Raw genomic sequence first — 19,661 nt, 5'->3', positions numbered from 1 at the left:
TATCGTTATTGTTGTTATTATTATCAATATCGTATACCGGTTTTTTTTCCGCGGGTCTAAAATTTGGCAATTCGCTGGATCAAAGGTATGCTAATAATTTTAGCGGAATAAATTTTGGCAGAAATGGGAGAGTTATAGCTCTTGCAAATACCGAAGTCGCAAATGGGTGCACATTTGGCGAGTGACATTTTGGTGGAAAGCTATCATACCGCTAAAATAAGCCAAATTTATCACCCTGCGAAAAAACAGCTACGCTGTATACGGTATTCTTATCATTATTGTTTTACTTATACATTTCGTATCGGAGCAGGTATCATGTATAGTGCATATTTTCTTTTAACTTCAACATTAATTAGCGTATTGCATTGATAAATAAAACAAACACGTTTCAACTCCATGTAGCTTACATAAACTGATTAAAAGTCGGTCATTTTCTGTATACGAATCTAGATTTCCGATAAGAAAGATAAGAGCTAATTCCGTTGATATATACCACGATGACAATGTTTCCCGCAACTTTAGCTGGTAAGTCAGTTGATGAAGGTTATTTTCAAACAACAAAGTGAAATACATTGATAGTTACAAGCAGAGTTTACAAAGCTACGTTAGATGATGAATGCACTGTTCTGTTACCATGTAGTGGTGTGCCTCTGTGTCATCGGCAGTGTCGTAACACAAACATGTGATGATATCGATGCCAGCGTTTGTCTGGCGTTCAATAATGAAGAAGACATATGTTCCGACCAATGTCTATCGAAGTTATGCCCAAGAACATGTAGAAAATGTCGTACGTCTCTCTTTATCTATAGCCTTCTCTACAACGTTCTATCTCTCTCCTATATAATTACATCACATGGAATTAAAGTAAAGAGCCTGAAATGTGCCCTCTATAGGATTAATGATGTATATTTGAATATTTATATCATCTAACTGTCACATTTATATTTTAAGCACTGAAATGTTATCACTGTGATTCTGTATCCAACGTAAATGATTGTAACTCTACCATGGAATGCCCCGCAGATAGCAAGGTATGTACCTGATAGGTTTGTATAGCATAAGGATGTGTATGTACATACAGCCGTGTGGTATGATAGGTATCTGCATTGACTGTGACTCTTTGGGGCATCCAAACACTTCAATCTTCTTATTTCTTGTCCTTGCATCTACAGTGCATTGTTAGTGAATCCCTAGCAGCCGACTTTAGCATGACTTACCGATTAGGATGTGCAACCAATGACGTGAGTATTGTCTTCAGAACATTGTTGTTCGCTTTTGTTACCTATGTCCATCTAAACACGTGTTCTCGATTACATATACCACTAACCATCAACCTTTAAAACACAGGTGTGTGTGAGATTATTTGGATCGAGTCCGGACGGAACCTCATTAATAATTGGACGAAGGTCATCTGAAAGGAGAGCCAGTTTAAACGGTGACTGCTGTAACACAGACCTATGTAACAAACACAAACCGTCACCGCCAAGTGTTCGACGTCAAGCGGTGACAAACCTCACGACAACCACGACTGAAACCATGACAACCACGACTGAAACCATGACAACCACAGGTAGACATATAAATGTAGTGCTACACTATCAGACATACAATGCACACATAGCAGTACCAAACTGTATTCTCTTAGTTTTAAATGATTTTCCAACCCAGTTTCTAATTTAAGGCCTTGATATCTGTGTCAAAAATGTATTTTCTATCCTACGGATAACTCCGTAGATATGAAATACAGATACCTCCGTTTACCTGATCAAGATATAGGGATCACGGTGGGTGTGACCTGTCGACAGGGGATTCTTACTCATCCTTGGCACCTGATCCCACCATTGGTGTGTCCAGGGGTCTGTGTTTGCCCAACTATTTATTTTGTATTGCTTATAGGAGTGATGATATTGATCGTTACCTTCGCCACATATCTTGCATATTGCATGAATAATATGTGAGATAAAAATCAGAGTTTTGTCTGATGTTGGAGATATCAGGTGAAAGGTCAAGGTCAAGATCAGGATTTATGTCCTGTGTAAAATACAGAGCTATGTTTTCCATCAAACTTAATTTCAAAATAACAGGAATGGTATTTTGTACATAATCTTACAGTTCTATCTGGGTTAAGGTAAACAATAGCAGAGCATGTTCATTAAATTGAAAATTCCCAATATTTAAGCTTCGTTCCTTGTCCAACTACCTGGAATGTTACTTTGCATAAAGATACCCCAAGTGGTTGTTATTGCGAAATTGATAGAAATCACAATGAATGGGACTTTTGAACACTTTCAAGGACCCCATCTTTCACAACGATCTTAATTTCATTTTTGAATATGAATGGAATAATTTCAGTGGAATAATCATGAACAAAATTTCTTGTGTTTGACTTTTTAATTCAATACGGCTTCCAGGAATACGATTTTACAATTACATGTATGTCATTTTCAGAGAGGATGTCCCACTTTATGGAGTTCTTGTTTTCTTAGTTCACTCTTCTCCGTCATCCTATGAATATTAACAATGATTGTTGAATGTGTTTTACAGCATTCATCAACTCGAAGTGTGCAGACATTGATACAGCGGCCTGTCTGAGGTTGTCTGGTCTGAATAAAGGCATGTGTAGTGATCCCTGTGTAGTACAGGCCTGTCCTAGAACATGTGGCCAGTGTTGTAAGTTTTTTTTTAAATTCTCACCCCCCCCCCCCCAAGCTAAGCCAATATCATGAACTTGCTTTAAATGTTTTGATTTCGTAGAACATGCGTCTAACAGATGTCTCACTTTCAAGAAATATTGAAACATATTGATACATGTGATACATTTTTGAGGAATATCTCTCTATTTATTATCTTTATATACATGTATGAATACATTAATCATCTCTATATCAGCAGAGTGTTATTGGTGCAACCATGTTAAGAATCCAGAGCAATGCAACCAGACAACTCACTGTGAGACAGGAGAGGTAAGCAATTTTTCACCTATATTTCGTTAGACGGTACATGATTCTTTATTCAATCCATCATGACATGCACTGTGATAGCAAAAATATTAAAATTTTGATGTCAATTAGAAATTTATCCTTCTATCATATTCCATATTCTACAGTTTGATAAGGGAGAAATTAGCATCATAATTAATGTGTTATGTTTTACTTTGGGAGGCTCACCATCGTAATAGGAGAGAGTCTAAACTCCCACTCTTTCTGTTCAGCACATTTCGTGATCCACATTGTGATATAATTAGGAAATAATGATCGCGTTTTCGTGTATGCTGCAGGATAACCTCCAAGGTTAAGAATTGTTGTTTTGAATATAAAAACTGAGGTGTTAGACAGGGCTTTTGTATTTCAAACGATATTTCGAGACAGAGGTTATACTGCACCGTACACGAAAGCAAGAATGTTATTTCTATTCTACTACGACTCAGAAATATACAACCGATCGTTTTCCTATATAGCTACGAATTTAGTCACTGTGACGTCATGCCAGTTTCCGAAACGGCATATATTGTTTTGTTTTTTTTGGGGGGGGGGGGTGCTGACGAAAAAAGAGAGATGATACGTGTATTCTAAATCTATTTCAAAAATCATTTCATATATTCAATTTGGTGTCAACAGATTATATCAATTGCTTTGAATACAGCTCAAGAAAAACGTGTATGTGCATCGCCATATTTATAAGTGTATCGCACTCGGATTTCAGACGATTAGTTTGTATTAAATGACAAATGTTCGTAAGTCATTCATAATTTTTTTTAACAATATATATAGAGATTGTTTTAAATTATAAGATTGCATAATCAGTCATCAACTTTACTGTCGATGAATTTCACTTCATTGGCAAAATTTGAAGTGTAAGCGAGATGTATATAAATTCTATCATAATCAGTTAATATATGTGAAGGTATATCTTCGAATAATGGTCGCGGCATTCCTTTGATCTTTGCAATGATAAAATATTTCACTGTCACCTACATATTATATCAATGTATATGAGATTATTTAATACGCAAGAGCTTGTCCTGTGTATGGATAGTTTTAACACAGGCAATTGTATCGCTTGAGGTCGAATTTACTATTAAAGAGTAAAGGTATACAACTCTAAATATAGGATACCCAAGTTAGCCGTTGAAAAAACAATCAATCAATGGTATAAAATTATACTCTGTTGTCTAATATATTCTTACATAATCAATCTACATTATTCCCTAAGTTGATACCGAAATTCCGTATGCTTCCCAAGATATGCAGAAATGAATTCGGAAAAATGTCTAATATTTTTTGGTCGACTTTTAGCTGGGCACTGGTATTATACGACTAAAAAGAGTGTTTGAGCATTGCAACAATATATTACATAAAATGTGCATCATCAGATATCATTTGTAAAATGAATTCCTTACCCCAGTTCATAAAATGAAGTCCGCAATAGCTCCAATTGGCTGAAATGTGTAAAACCGTCTCTACTTTCACTATCACAGCCATTTTGATTGGTGCCACTAACTATCCAAATCAACATAATTATTATGTATCATCAAACACATGTGTTAATGTAGGTTATATATAAATAGACATAATAAAACATTTATATATTTATAGACTTGTTATTAGCATAATTTATGTACTATAATGAATCAATATTGATAAATTTATATTTGAGGCTCTAAATTGTTATGGGTCCTTTCATCCCTTTTGGGTAATTAGTTGTATCCGTCAAAATGGTTGTGATAGTATGTGGTATGGCATGTTGGAATGTTGATCTGGGATATTGCATTATTGGAACCACGTGTGGCTATATGACTTTATCAGTATACCGTTGAACACCTCCCTGTATGTGAATCAATGATTTGCTGCCGGCAAAGGATATTACACATTATAATACTAACCCATCCAAACCGGTCTGTCCGGAATTTTGCACAAAACATTTATTTTGGCGCTTATACAATGAGTCTTCCATCAGGCCTCTACAACAAGATTCTTCGCTGAACCAAACAGTTCGTAGGCGTTGCCGCGGTCATACGCTATGAGTCTAAGATCAAAGAATTTGATTCCGGCGATGTTTGGAAGTCAAAACAATGCCACGAACATTTCTGTATTCGCTTATCCCAGCAATCTGTGGTCAATTACAAACAGTCTGATACTCTCCGCATCACAGGATGACACAATTGAATGAAGTGATCGTTCGCTGCTTATTAACTATTCTATAACATGTAATATTTTGCTGTTGATATCTGCAACGAAGGGGAACTATGGTGCTTTGTGCAATATTGAAATATCTTGTAACTGCAAATTATGACACACCTTCCAGTCAAGACATTGTGGTGTTGCGTTGACAATCATTCAGTCGCCGTATTTCTCAAACTGTAGTATCATTGAAATGCATCGCAATCAAATATCAATACCTCTTGTATTTGATATACTATTGGTGAGAGAATCAAATAAATTGGGAACCTACAACAATTGAGAGTTACAGAGACTGATTGTACTATTACTGCGTTTTTTTTGCGATCAATACACGTACAGGCACAACTTTTCCGAATGAATTTATCTTCGTTTTTGTTTGTGTTTGTCACAAGGCGGGATACACATTCAAGTAATTAATCATACACCACACGGTTTCATACCAGATAACTTTTTTTTCTATAGATGCATTTTTTTCTATTTTTCTCCAAAAAAGGTACATGCAATTTTTGTGATTTTGATTTTTACCATGGGAAAAAGTCATCAAAATTCCTTTCGGAGTACCGGGTTTGTCCAGAATTTTTCCTTCTGCTCGGTAGCTTTTCAAGGTGAAATTAACCCATTTAAACGTCCAGTGTGATCTAGCAATTTATTTATAACCTTCAAATACTTCAGGAGTCACACGTCTCCTAGCACAAGGTGTGAATGCTACTGACAAACGAGCACTGATCATTTCCCGATATCAGGTGACAGAGAGGTAGAATTTTGGTCTTATGCAAAGAAGCCGTTAATCTGTTTTAGAAAGGCACGCATTTGGGACATTTTCAGTGCAATGATCAATGTTATTTAACAAGGTATTCTGTTTTTGTTGGTGGTCCCTTCATCGTATTCATCGTACAATTTCGCAAACATAAGCACATCGCGGGAGAAAACCCCAGTTTATATATCATTATCTTATGTGTTGCGATATAATTATAACATGATACATACTTGCAGAACTGCTACGTGTTGGCGACGTTGTCTTCCAATGGAGAGCATACATACAATGTTGGCTGTATGAACCAGAACGTACGAAAGTTATAAGTATTCAGTAGATTTATAGCTTGATAAATGGTGATGATCCCGCATATACTCTTCGTCAAAAAGTCATGAACAAACTTATTTGAATCATAATTTGGAAATATTAATCATTATTAAAGTTTAAATTTCACAAATGGTTAAGTACCTTCAAAAGGTCATTATATGTTAATTGATATGATTCAGTGATGCCTACACGTAGATAAAGGTATGGATGACGTACGAAAAGGTATAATAGGTATTTATTATATTTAGATTGATCACAGTTCGTTATCTTCGTCTTTCATTTTAGATCGGGACGTGTAATGGAAGCCAAAATTATGACATTTTCTTTTTCATAGGTCTGCAATCAGTTCCATACTCAGGCTAGTCATGTCTTTGGTAAGAGGGCTGATCCTGTGGAGCTGTCACTAGATGGCGATTGTTGTTCTGGAGATCTGTGTAATCACCACGCTTTGTCCCACATCACTTCTACAACTACAGCTGCGCCAATAGATAGTGAGATCAGTTATTATCCGACCTTTCATTCAACAAGGCGACGTTTCATATTTTTGCGACACGCATATATCCCTTGTTCAGTATTTTCATTATAGATAACAATTTCCTTCAATTAAAGACGTGGAAACGCCCGTGCATGGGCATCTGAATTGTTCAATCAATTTTTACTATTGATGGATTGATTGAATACTGTTTAACGTCCCTCCTCTCGAGAATCTTGAACTCATATGGAGTCGTTCATTTCCAGTAGAAGTGAATATTTAAGTTATAAGCAATACAATATTAGCGTTCATTGATATTCATTTGTGAGTAGAATATATGTCCAACACAATATATGTAGAGTGATATAATCTGACAAATAATGAATACATTGGCTTATAAAGAGGTATAAGCACATAAAGCTGTCCAAGTGAGTACATTTCTGTGCACCAAAAAGCAATTATATTTACTAAATCCCCACATGTCTTTTGAATTTGTAAACAATACTTTCATTGTTTTAATTGACAATATTAATGAGCGATGGTCCATTGTAATTCCATTACAAGACATTCGCATCTTTCGTGAAAAGTTCGGGAAGTCTGTTGATAGTTGAGGGTCATATAACAAAGACTGTTTCCACGAGTTATAAGTGATGAGTGGCCTCATTTTTAGCGATATCGGTCATATTGAATAATACGGATATGGGGCTCACGGCGGGTGTGACCGGTCAACAGGGGATGCTTACTCCTCCTAGGCACCTGATCCCACCTCTGGTGTGTCCAGGGGTCCGTGTTTGCCCAACTATCTATTTTGTATTGCTTGTAGGAGTTATGAGATTGATCACTGTTCGTTATCTTCACCTTGCATAGAAAGAGGTTCTGGGTATTTATCTATATCCGTGTAATAAAGAGGTTCACGTGTATCTCCTCATTTCTATCTTACACTTCAATACAGATAACAATACTAAGGTATTCCATAAATAAAATGAAACAAATTCTATGGTCGTCATAACGATCTAGTTTGCAAATACAACCTGTGATTGCGTATGAAATGTTGTCTGCCTCATTTCGTACTAATTGTTCTTTACACATTACTGTTGACAACGGATTCTCCATTTACCTTATATAGGGCTCCTGGTGGGTGTGGCTAGTCATCAGGGGATATTTACTCCTCCTAGGCACCAGGTCCCACCTGTGGTATATCCAGGGGCAACTCATAATTTTGTATTTTTTATAGGAGTTACGAGATCGATCACTGTTCGTTATCTTCGCCTTTGCATAAAACACCTTTTAAGTGAAAAGGTGAAAATTAGAAACAGTTATCAATTTCATAAATCCTATAAAGAGTACAAAATTGAGAGTAGGGAAAGCACACCCCCTTGGGACACCAGAAGTGGGATCAATAGTAATAATAATAATGATAAATTTTATATAGCGCCTTATAGAAAACAAATTACTTTAAGGGGCTTTACAAGGGTGAGAAGGTGAGAAGAGGAATGCATTAATACAATGATTAAATGAAATTAAATGACCGTGAGACATAAGGTCTTATATATGTAAAATTATCAAAGTAAAAAAAAATATATGTTTAAGATCGACAGATAAAAGTAGGTTTTTTATAACTAAACAGTCAGTGTTACATATGTTAGAATTTAAAATCTAATCAAGTATTGTCAAGAAGCTTATGATTGGGTAGAAGTAACCATGCCTTGTTGGCCGGTCATATCTGCTTTGGGTAATCTAATCAAGAAAATGAACTAGTGCGTTGTCGAAATGTGTATGTAAAGAACGGCCTAACAATTTGTAAGCAGCATGTCACGCAGCATTTGAGCTAATGAAATGTTTTATTTGCTAATTAGTTCATTGTAATCACCATATAGACCTATGTCTATAACAAAAGTCATGGTTCTAGATATATAATACTACATTTGTTTTTCCCTGTATACTTGAAAAGAGCCAAGGGCTGACCACAATACCGTTTAATTAACATGCTGTGTGTTCGTTTTTCACCATGGGTGAACACAATTCCTGGATCTGTGCCTGTTTAACTACCCTTGTGTGTTTTGCCATGATCTAACACAATATTTCCTTTGCAGTGTGTGCATATACAGCAGCACATCACCACTGCCCCACGAATTTCCACCTAGTGGATGGTAAATGTTACATGATTGGAACCAGCACCCTTAACTACGATGATGCCTCAGTGAGCACAATTCAGCATTTTTTATTGATATTCCTCACCCAACATTGAATACGTTTCAGTTATTTCAATATGCCAAATTTTACTATTTCAAAATAGAACTTCTGCAAAACCCATTGTTCCAAACTGGCAGAGAACTTGTCCCATGGAGATTACAGAGCACTTTCAATGTGGGGTATTGTATTTAATCTACTATCTTATCAATACACATTGCTTGTAGGACTTATGAGATTGATCACTGTTCGTCATCTTCACCTTTCATATTCATACATCATTCATACACTCTAATGAATTTCAGAGTTTTATACTGCAATGCATTTATATAATGTACGTGATAAGTTGAAATGATAATATACTTCTGTATATCATGTTATATATTCATCAGTAGATTTGTATCTTCTTGCTCTCACACAGAAATGATCAAATTTCACCTACATATGATTATCAAAATACTCATTTTGCTTATCTTTGAATGTTTTTAAATATGATAAATACACATGTAAACTCATTGCTTATTTCTAAAGCCTTGTTTGGTTCGATATTTTAGTCAATGAAGACTACGTGTACATTGGAGCCAAAGATCCACGCAGAGATGGCGAGTTTGTCTGGAACACAAGTGGTAGACATGCCGCCTCTTACGATTTCGTTGGGTCTTTCTTAGGTTTCCATAATTCCAAAACATGTGCAAGTTTTTCCAGTCGACGTGCAGGACTTCATGCTGAAAATTGTTCAAATTTAAGGAAACCTCTATGTCAGGCTCTTATGAAATAAAGTTACGCAGTATCAATATCTTCTGATTAAAGGGCTGTACATATGATGTAAAAGTTATACTATACCAATTTTGATGCACCAGATGCGCAGTTCGACAAATAATGTCTCTTCAGTGATGCTCAACCGAAATCTTTGAAATCCGAAATAACTATGAAGTTTTGGAGCTAAATATAGCCAAAAACAGCGTGCCAAAAAAGTGGAGCCAAGTTCGTCCAAGGATAAGAGCTATGCATGAGGGATATACTCCTTAGCTTTGAAATGAATTTCTAAATTTTATAACAGCAATTAAATATACATCCGTATTTTCAAGCTAGTAACGAAGTACTTAGCTACTGGGCTGTAGAGACCCTCGGGGACTAACAATCCACCAGCAGAGGCCTCGACCGAGGCGTCATAATGTAAAACTTATACGGTACCAATTTTAATGCACCAGATGCGCAGTTCGACAAATAATGTCTCTTCAGTTATGATCAACCGAAATGTTTGAAATCTGAAATAACTATGAAGTGTGCCAAAAAAGTGGAGCCAAATTCGTCCAAGGATAAGAGCTATGCATGAGGGATATACTCCTTAGCTTTGAAATGAATTTCTAAATTTTATAACAGCAATTAAATATACATCCGTATTTTCAAGCTAGTAACGAAGTACTTAGCTACTGGGCTGTAGAGACCCTCGGGGACTAACAGTCCACCAGCAGAGGCCTCGACCCAGGGGTCATAATGTAAAACTTATACGGTACCAATTTTGATGCACCAGATGCGCAGTTCGACAAATAATGTCTCTTCAGTGATGCTCAACCGAAATCTTTGAAATCCGAAATAACTATGAAGTTTTGGAGCTAAATATAGCCAAAAACAGCGTGCCAAAAAAGTGGAGCCAAATTCGTCCAAGGATAAGAGCTATGAATGAGGGAGATAATCCTTAATTTTGAAATGAATTTCTTTCAGTTGCTTTCTTGAAGTACCAAAAAAACGGAGAAGATAACGAACAGTGATGGATTTCATATAAAAAACATAAAATCGAGTGGAGTGCAAACAAGAGCCTCTGGGAATACCGAAGGTGGTATTATGTGCCTAGGGGGAGTAATTATCCGTGTTGACCGGTTACACCTACCGTTCATTCGTCATCATGATGAGGTAAACGGAGTAATATGTAGTCAAGAAGAGTATGTATAGAACGACCAGACAATTGGTATGAAAACAGTGGATTGCCATCATATCCTCTCGCGTACAATCACCGCTGATCACTGGGATTGAACTTGGGTCACAGCGGTGAGAAGCGAGAGTGTTACTTATGTGCTACTCGGAATATTGCTAAATTGCTACTTAAATTCGGGAAGTTGACACTGGAGAAGTTGAAGACATACCGTTTGTCATAAAGTTAAATTGCTAGTTTGTCATTACCATATATGTTAAATATCTTTGATGTCTTTTATTTCCAATCATATGGGATCTACTGAATTGACATACATGTATGAACAAAAATGAATAATGAAAATAATGTTTTATATTGATGTGTCTGGGTGTCGAAGTGAGGCCAGAGCAAACATTTATTTTCATGTAGAAGTATTTGAATATAGTTTGCCTCACATGTATATAAAAGCAGGTCAGCTGATAAAAGACCGCAGTATGTTTCTAATGAAATGCTAACAGCATGTTGAAAGACATGATCCCAATGACTACATATATTTTGCCAATGCAGAACTCCAGCATCTTTTTATATCAAGAGTACGTCGATCAGAATAGCTTTTAACAAACTGTTTTGGATGAATGACCACGAACATAGCATCACCAGTATTCAATCTGCCTGTGATGACTTTCCTTATATTGGCAATTTTACAACGTAATTAACTGTCTTGGTCTTTGGGAAGTCAGTAACAGACTTCTGTGTCTTTATTTGTTTTACTATACTTCCAAATATGAGAGAAATGGTTGAACAATAACATGATTCACTTCCATGCAGCATTGACACCGTTTGTATGTAACTGACAGATAATATTCACGCATGACAGTCCTTCTCCTGCATTACTTGTTAATTCTAATGCCACCCTTCATTTATTTGCCGACGTAAAAATAATAATGCATACATAATATAAGATAATCATTTAAAGGTAACATAATTTCTAAGCCTTTCCTATTTTGTATTTTGTTTCCCTATATGAACTCGACAGTTTTAAAGTTAACTTCGAAAGTTCCTCAAGATCGTTGAAATATATGATTGAGTCAAATGCTGTCTGACGTGTTTCATACCGATTGTTAGACCGTTCTTGGCACACTGATTTTGACTATGAATGACTCCGTTTACCTGATGAAGATATAGGGCTCACGGCGGGTGTGACCGGTCAACAGGGGATGCTTACTTCTCCTAGGCACATGATCCCACCTCTGGCTTGATCAGGGGTCCGTGTTTGCCCAGCTATCTATTTTGTATTGCTTATAGGAGTTATAAGATTGATCAATGTTCGTTATTAGAAATGAAATATTTTTGTAGCATCATCCATTAAATAATTAAACTGGAGGCGGTTCTTTTACGTCATTTTGTCATACAAATGGGTATCTAAGCAAGCATCCTTCCCGTATATCTGGGCCTATGACACAAAATTGACCTCAGTAAAAGCGTATAACAATGTTTCCTTCCACTTTCATTTAAAAAGGGAATATGTTCCTTACTGAACTGCGCGTTGTCCTTCAAAGTATTTCGATATATATGACCAATAACGAATTCCTTGTCGTGTAAACCTAGAGGTCAAAGCAGAAAATGTATAAGCGAGGTTAAACCGGATACTTTGGGGGAAAGTCAGCTTGCATATGTGTACGTTTAACCGAATTAGCATCGGGATTCGTTAGCTGATATGGTGAATACCAATCGCAACTTATCGTGCATTTCTGACAAGCTCGAAAAAGGCATCTCGAATGTATTATATTCACCAGAGGTACAACATGGACTATCCCAACAATTGTGTTGTTCACTATTTGGTGATTATCAACATGCTATCAAACTTGTTATGGGGAGATATAATCGTTTCTAAAAATGTTTATAGAAAAAAAGACAATAAATAATTATATCGTCGTATTTTGATATGGTATAAAAATGGAGGTTACCTTAATACATTCAAGGTTGTTTTTCCGCTTGCCGGAAAGGCCCGAGAATTTACGATCGGAAGAAAACTTTAACTTGATGACATGACGTTTATTATTTATATTATTAACGGGGTAGCACATGACCGTATGTATTGGGAAAAACTCAGTTTGCGTATGCACATGTATATGTTTTTGGTATATGTAATATTCCATATGCAATTGACAAGAGAATTGAATTAATAAATAATAAATCTGTATAGTATTGTTTATGAAAACAAATTTTTAGAATATTTGATGACAAAAAAATCACGTTACGGTATCTAATTTATTCAATTATGCATACATAACAATATTTACATTTACTCTTTAATATAAAGTCTAAAAAAAGATTTAATGATATTTGCTTACAACTGCCAAGACCGAATCACTAAAGCATGTTAGGCGTATGAACACTGTCGAGCATAACATCTGCATCTCGGACCACAGGAATCGATAGTTTTGTCTGCAATGATAAGAGTAGGTTTCTATACTATACCACTTTCTGATAAGATTATTATCACCCCTTATTAGGGGTGATATGGTATAGACCACTACTATTATCATTATAGACAAAATCACCGGTTTCTCTGCTCGGCTGCACATATGTAGAATGAAAACAAAGTTGTGTTGTCGACATTCAAGATGACATATTAATTGTAGAATTTAAAAAAACCCCAGAAGCACTTTTAAAATGTCACATGTATATCTTCAATGCATTTATAACATCTAAATTCAAAATGTACTAGGTCTGAAACAATGTTCATTAAAAGCTGTGAGAGGAGTTGGTTAAACAAAGTAGGTACCATGCTTAAAAATGGACATAGTTCAACTACATCATTTACATGTATATTTTTTAAAGAATGTCCGATCACTTCCAAAAAGACCCATATTCAATGATTCCATAATAGCTGTACATTGTACCAAATCCGAAGGATGTCAAATAACTGCTGTAACAGGAGTTGATTACACCAATAGGTAACGTCTATTCAAAAAATGCTGAAAAATGACTCAGTTCAACTACCTGTGATTTTTTTTATGAATGTCTGATCACTTTCAATTAAGCACATACACATTTTCAATGTATCCATAACAATTGTACAAAATTCGAGGAATGTCAAATTAGAGGTGTCAGAGGAATTGATTACACAAAATACCAGAAGGTACCGTCTATTCAAGAAGTGCTTACAAAATGACAAAGTTCAACTACATGTAAAATTTTCAACGAATGTATTAACACTCTCAAAAAGGCGCATGCACATTATTAATGTGTCCATATCGACTGAACTAAGTTTGCGAAACGTCAAGTAAGAGGTGTGAGAAGAGTTGATTACGCAAAGTAGCCCGCCCGCCAGTCACCATTTCATAAGTCGTTTGCATGTTGTACAATCCGGCCAAAAACCAAGTATATTTTGGTAAACTTCTTTCGAGTACCAAGATATTTGGTGTCGAGCGAAGCGAGAGAAAATATCGAGTGGCGAGAGAAAAGTTTAACAACATACTTAGTACATGTTTCACACGAGAAATGAAAACCCTTCGTGGCCTCTATAAAATTTATTAGAACCCTTCCATATTTTTTATTCTTTAATCAAAATCATCAGCATTTATCTTGATCGGTGGAATTTTGTATTACTTGGGTTTGATAATTAGTGCCCTCAGGGGGAGTTTACCTGTATTCAACAGCCATGTGAGGGTCACAGTGAGTAGTTTTCAAGTATCATTAGATTTTTGTAGACATTCAATATATCTTCATCCAAGTTGCAAGAGTATCTGTAATGTCTTTTCAAATGGATTTAAGTTAAGAACTTACTAAAACTATTCTTTTTGGACATTTCGGACATGATACAAATTACTTTCGTGCGTTTCCTAGATAACATTTCTGAAAATGATCTTGAAAACAGACTATTTGGGTGAACAACAAAATCGGATCAGGTATGCTGATAGAGATATATAAAACTACCCCCGTGACTTTTAAATTTGTTTCAAATGATATATTGCTGGATGTGTTACTTTGTGACCGAATCCCGAACACAAGATGGTGAGTACACATATCATACTATTTCTATGAATTGTTGGTGATGGGGCATATCAGATACCTTAGAAAGCGAGCGAGAGAAGGGGAGAGAGAGTAAATAAATATATCTTAAATAGATTCATATAGCTCTATCAGCATGTCTGATCTCTTCTTTCTGTTGGTTGCCCAAGCCACCCATCTTTGCTTGCCAAAGGTTTTCGGTCCACTCCAAAGTGGAGCGGAGCAGAGTGGACCGAACACCCTTGGCTATCGAATATAAAGCAACCCATTTCTGTAGAGTTTTTAATATTCAATTTTCCATAATAATTCTGATAACTGAAACACCATATTCAGACAGCGCGACCCCCATCCTTGATTGTTACCAAATATTGATAATTACTGGTTTAATCATTATAAATACAATTGCACGGTTACCCAACCGTGAAGGACTTGGAGTGTACCAAGTGATTTGGTACACGCAAAAATCTTTTGTTCGAGGTGTGAAACAAGTACTAATAGGATTTAAAACACCTTAAACTTCGTATTCACTTTACTGTATGGGTAATTACATGTGATGCATGTAACAGATCGAGAATAGTCTAGTCAATATAGCGCATTACCTTAACGTAATCCCACAGGAACAAACTCAACGGAATTGAAAAAAGATAAGCGTAATTAACAACTTACAACAAATCGGACATAATCGAATAAGGGGAAATATGTAAGATTTAGACTTAAATAGTTTGAAATTGATCGATATGTCATGGTGTTTACGACATGCTGTACACGTAAAGGAGATTAACGCAACTTTGAAGGTCATCGGAGTAAATGTCTAGACAGCGATTAAAGGTAATAAAATGTGATTAAATAACTTCATAATTTAATTGAAAAGGTGATATTTGAAAACTTGTACACAGACACTGTCTTATATTCATTATCAATTTCCACTGTCGGAGAACTGTCTGAACAAACTTTTCAAACTAATTTCTTAGAGCCTTTACTTGCCTTTATTGAGAATTTATTTTACTCCAACATGTACATGTAAATAAATACCATATTCATTTGAGAAACAATAAATGATCAATTAAAATTGAAATTATAAGAACATAATGCATTTTTCTGACAATTGGATGTTTGTTAAAAAGAAGTATGGACAGCCATTGGAGTCAATAAAACATTTCAATTATTTCGTATCTTTCCATCATTTGAGGAAGCATTTTCTTTCAAAAACCTCTATAAAACTAATCAAGAAAGTAATACTCAATTTCATTTTCTGTTTTTGAATGTCTGGATTTGGGATTTGCTGGTGGATAATAATGATACTAATGAAAAATTAATAGTATATTAAAAACAAAAAATCAATTTGAAGTATGTACTTGCGCCCCTCATATATTGATGTAAAATTAAAATTCTTAAAACCTAGTGTTGTAAGAACTGAGCATCCTATCATCTGGACATGTCACAAAATTCACTGAACCCTACACTGCAAATGAAGCCCTGGGTCAAAAGTGCTGCGGGGTATTTTGATGTACTTACTAGTGTATATAACAATGTTCTTTAATACACACAGGCCCGCCTCATCAGGGGTCTTTTTTTTTTTTAAATTAAACAGGTAAATTGCCTTATAAATGTTTCCGCTTTGACTTCAAAATAATATCCCTAATGTTCCTGGGTGTACAGTATGCAATAATATCATAGCTAATCGTTATTAGTTTGTCCCAGTTGCGTGAAAGGTGAAGATAGCGAACAGTGATCAATCTCATCAATCCCAAAAGCAATACAAAATAAATAGTTGGGCAAACACGGACCCCTAGACACACCAGAGGTTTTATAACGTGCCCAGGAGGAGTGAGCATCTCCTGCATGCAATGCCAATACTAAACGTAATCTCTTTTACAAAACTTTCAAAGGAAGGTCATTGAACTTGGTGATAAGTGCATTGAGTACTGCTTTGGTTTTCTCGTATTCCTAAGAAGTTTGGATGAAAGGTGAAGATAACGAACAGTGATCAATCTCATAACCCCTACAAGCAATACAAAATAGATAGTTGGGCAAACACGGACCCATGGACACACCAGAGGTAGGGTCAGGTGCCTAGGAGGGGTAAGCATCCCCTGTCGATCAGTCACACCCGCCATGATCCCTATATCCTGATCAGGTAAACGGAGTTATTCGATCGTAGTCAAAATCAGTGTTTCAGATTCTCCATAACCTTTGTTTCTTAAATGATCTTGAAACTCTTTTAAAATAGTTTGATTGCAGATTTATTACTTACATTTCCTAAATGTCCAATACCCTCTTTTTGATTAAACCTTTGGAAACTGAATGACTATGTGTCCTTTATCTTTGTATGCGCTGGAAGCTGTTGATATAAATTTAATCTGTGCACTTTAAAGAACTTGACTCTTTTTTACAGCAGTGTCTAGGAAGGTTACTGAGTAGTCAGATCATTTCTACATCTTGAACTTCAGGTAAAATTTGCCAATGTGAAAAACAATCTTATTGCAGCTGAAAATTTGTTAAATAGAATAACGCCATCATCTCTAAATCCACCGCAAGAAAGCATTTGGTCAGCATACTCATAACTGGACATAAGAGATAATCTCATAATAGTATTAATAATAATAATAATAATGAAAATAAGCCCTTATTTCTCCAGGATGACACAAATTGGCATATTAGCAAATTAGCATATTAGTTGACACAAAATGTCATATACAAATCTCATTACTGATATCCTTCGTACTTATGTTCCAATGATGGTCGAGCTCCCATTGCAGCACTTATCATATATTTGTAATATTCCCCATTGAATGTATCGTAATTATTATCAGGGATAGATCTAAGAAGGAGAATGGGATCAGAAATGTTGGGTTGGGAACTGTCCAGTGTAAATATATTCTTATGCATACATTTTTTCAACGTATTGCAGTTAGTTTGCAAATTCCATGTAGTAGGTGCTTGTAACGTTGTAACTGCCTAAGGTTGTTGATTTCCGTTAAGTAAAGGAATCAATGTTTGTATGAAATCAGATACATCTCTTGTGTAAGTAGATTGTTTATGGACAATCAGTAAGAAAATGTTCGCACTAATGTCTTAGTATATTTTCTGTTAATGTGTCATATTAAGAAATAATGTCCAGGTGAACATTGTCGAAAGCTGCATTAACCTTTGGAAAGTGCAGCAAGAACTGTCTTATCAGCTTTATTTATTCTAGGGAGCTAGTAGATTTTCCGACATATTTGCCTTGACTCAAAAACCGGAATGTATCCTAGTCTAGTGTGTCATTTCGATACATTTCTGTTAGTTACGACTAAATGTTTACATGTAAGGATACTAAATCCAATTTAGCTACCTCAATGTAATGATGAGACAAATTTATTTGATCCCTTCTGAGAGATATTGATCTTTGTTCATGATCACTATAGTGTTGCCTTTATTCACCTTTTTAATAACAATATCAGCATTGTTTTAAGTAAAACTCGAGCCATTTTGCCATGTTTGGTTAGATTATCATTAAACTCTTTTATTTGAAACGATGTTATTTCAGTTTGATATTGTCCTTGTCAATATGACGGTGCTGTTTAATTACATCACAGGTACACCATGGAGTGTCATCCAAGCAGCGTATCAATGGCTGTAGGGGTGTTATCAAGTGGGATGAATAAATAGTTATAGGGTAATTTCCCAGAAATTCAAGAAAATCTCAGCAAAAGTTGTTTAACATTATATGATATGGAACTTGGTATGGATTGATGTCCTAAGGTCACTGTTTAAGATACTGTACTTTGATCAGTTTGAAGTCGGGCACATCACGAATCTTAAGCTGCAAGTTGTGAGCAGAAATAAATCGTACCGGCAAAAGAGCTTTTCTAGACTTCCAGAAAATACCTGGCCATATATTTTGATGAAGGATGAATGACGGGCCTTTGACAAGTGCATTGAAATCTACTCACAAAAGAGCTATTTCAGATTGCAAACATTAGTGCAAGGATATTAGTCCATGCAGGAATAGGACAACGTCTACTCAGGAGTTACATTAGAATGATCGGTGATGCCGTTAGTGGGGTTTAATGTTGTCAGGAAGCCAATTATCAAATTTAGCATACCAAATATATATAACATACAATGTTGAGAAAAAAAAACTCAGGAGTATAACATGAGAAATTACGCAATAAATTTGAATATCCTCATAATTACATGCCTAAATTAAGTGCCTGGAAGATTACCCTTGGCTGAAGTTAAAACTGACATGGAATCAATGTCACTTTCAATATGATCTGTAAATACTGTGAGAATTGCGATTTGATCCAGGATGGGTCCTGAAATGTTCCCCTGACCTCTGATTTTTTATAATCCCGGCTTCCTGTTGCATTTGGAAGTGCTGCGGGCGAAACAATCCTAAAATGTTGATTGGAAACAATCATAAAGCTTTGGTATTTTCACCATATGTTTTCTTGATATGTCTGTCCAGGTCCATCTTTGCGTCGGCGTTTTCTTGGTTTTAAACCAAGGTTTTCAAAGGAAATATATAATATATCTTACTTGTGGAAAAGTTCTCAAAGTAAATCATAACCCCCATTTTTAATAGGTATCTGATACTTTTATGCCGTACAAATACAAAACATGTGTTTTTCGGCTATACACAGTTCAGGTTTCTCCGATCGATCAAAATAAATGTAGCCTCGACTAAAATAGTTTCTTTATAGAACAACACATTACATACAAAATGCACGTTTGTCCAAGTGATTGAACTGAGAATAACTTATTACATTTCGGTCGAACATCACTGAAGAGACATTATTTGTCGAAATGCGCATCTGGTGCATC

At 35.6% G+C, this 19,661-nt stretch overlaps 1 protein-coding gene and 1 long non-coding RNA gene across 2 annotated transcripts; one reads left to right on the top strand and one right to left on the bottom strand.

Annotated features, from left to right (window-relative positions):
- The first annotated feature begins 442 nt into the window (after window positions 1–442).
- On the top strand, window positions 443–9,717 carry LOC125675525 (cysteine-rich, acidic integral membrane protein-like). Its single transcript, XM_048913256.2, has 12 exons — window positions 443–525; window positions 641–787; window positions 952–1,031; window positions 1,173–1,241; window positions 1,348–1,570; window positions 2,545–2,670; window positions 2,890–2,963; window positions 6,174–6,245; window positions 6,596–6,752; window positions 8,827–8,933; window positions 9,030–9,105; window positions 9,478–9,717. The coding sequence occupies exons 1-12, from the start codon at window positions 498–500 to the stop codon at window positions 9,699–9,701; spliced, it is 1,383 nt and encodes a 460-aa protein (XP_048769213.2). The 5' UTR covers window positions 443–497; the 3' UTR covers window positions 9,702–9,717.
- On the bottom strand, window positions 9,531–13,473 carry LOC125675544 (uncharacterized). The gene is made up of 2 exons (XR_007370548.1): window positions 13,190–13,473; window positions 9,531–9,648 (listed from the first exon to the last, which is right to left on the bottom strand). It is a non-coding gene; the product is annotated as an uncharacterized LOC125675544 (long non-coding RNA).
- Between the last annotated feature and the right edge of the window lie 6,188 nt (window positions 13,474–19,661).

This window comes from Ostrea edulis, chromosome 3, assembly GCF_947568905.1.
Source record: "Ostrea edulis chromosome 3, xbOstEdul1.1, whole genome shotgun sequence".
Taxonomy (NCBI): domain Eukaryota; kingdom Metazoa; phylum Mollusca; class Bivalvia; order Ostreida; family Ostreidae; genus Ostrea; species Ostrea edulis.
Note: the sequence above shows the minus strand (reverse complement) of the source record. Positions and strands in the feature narration are given on the sequence as shown.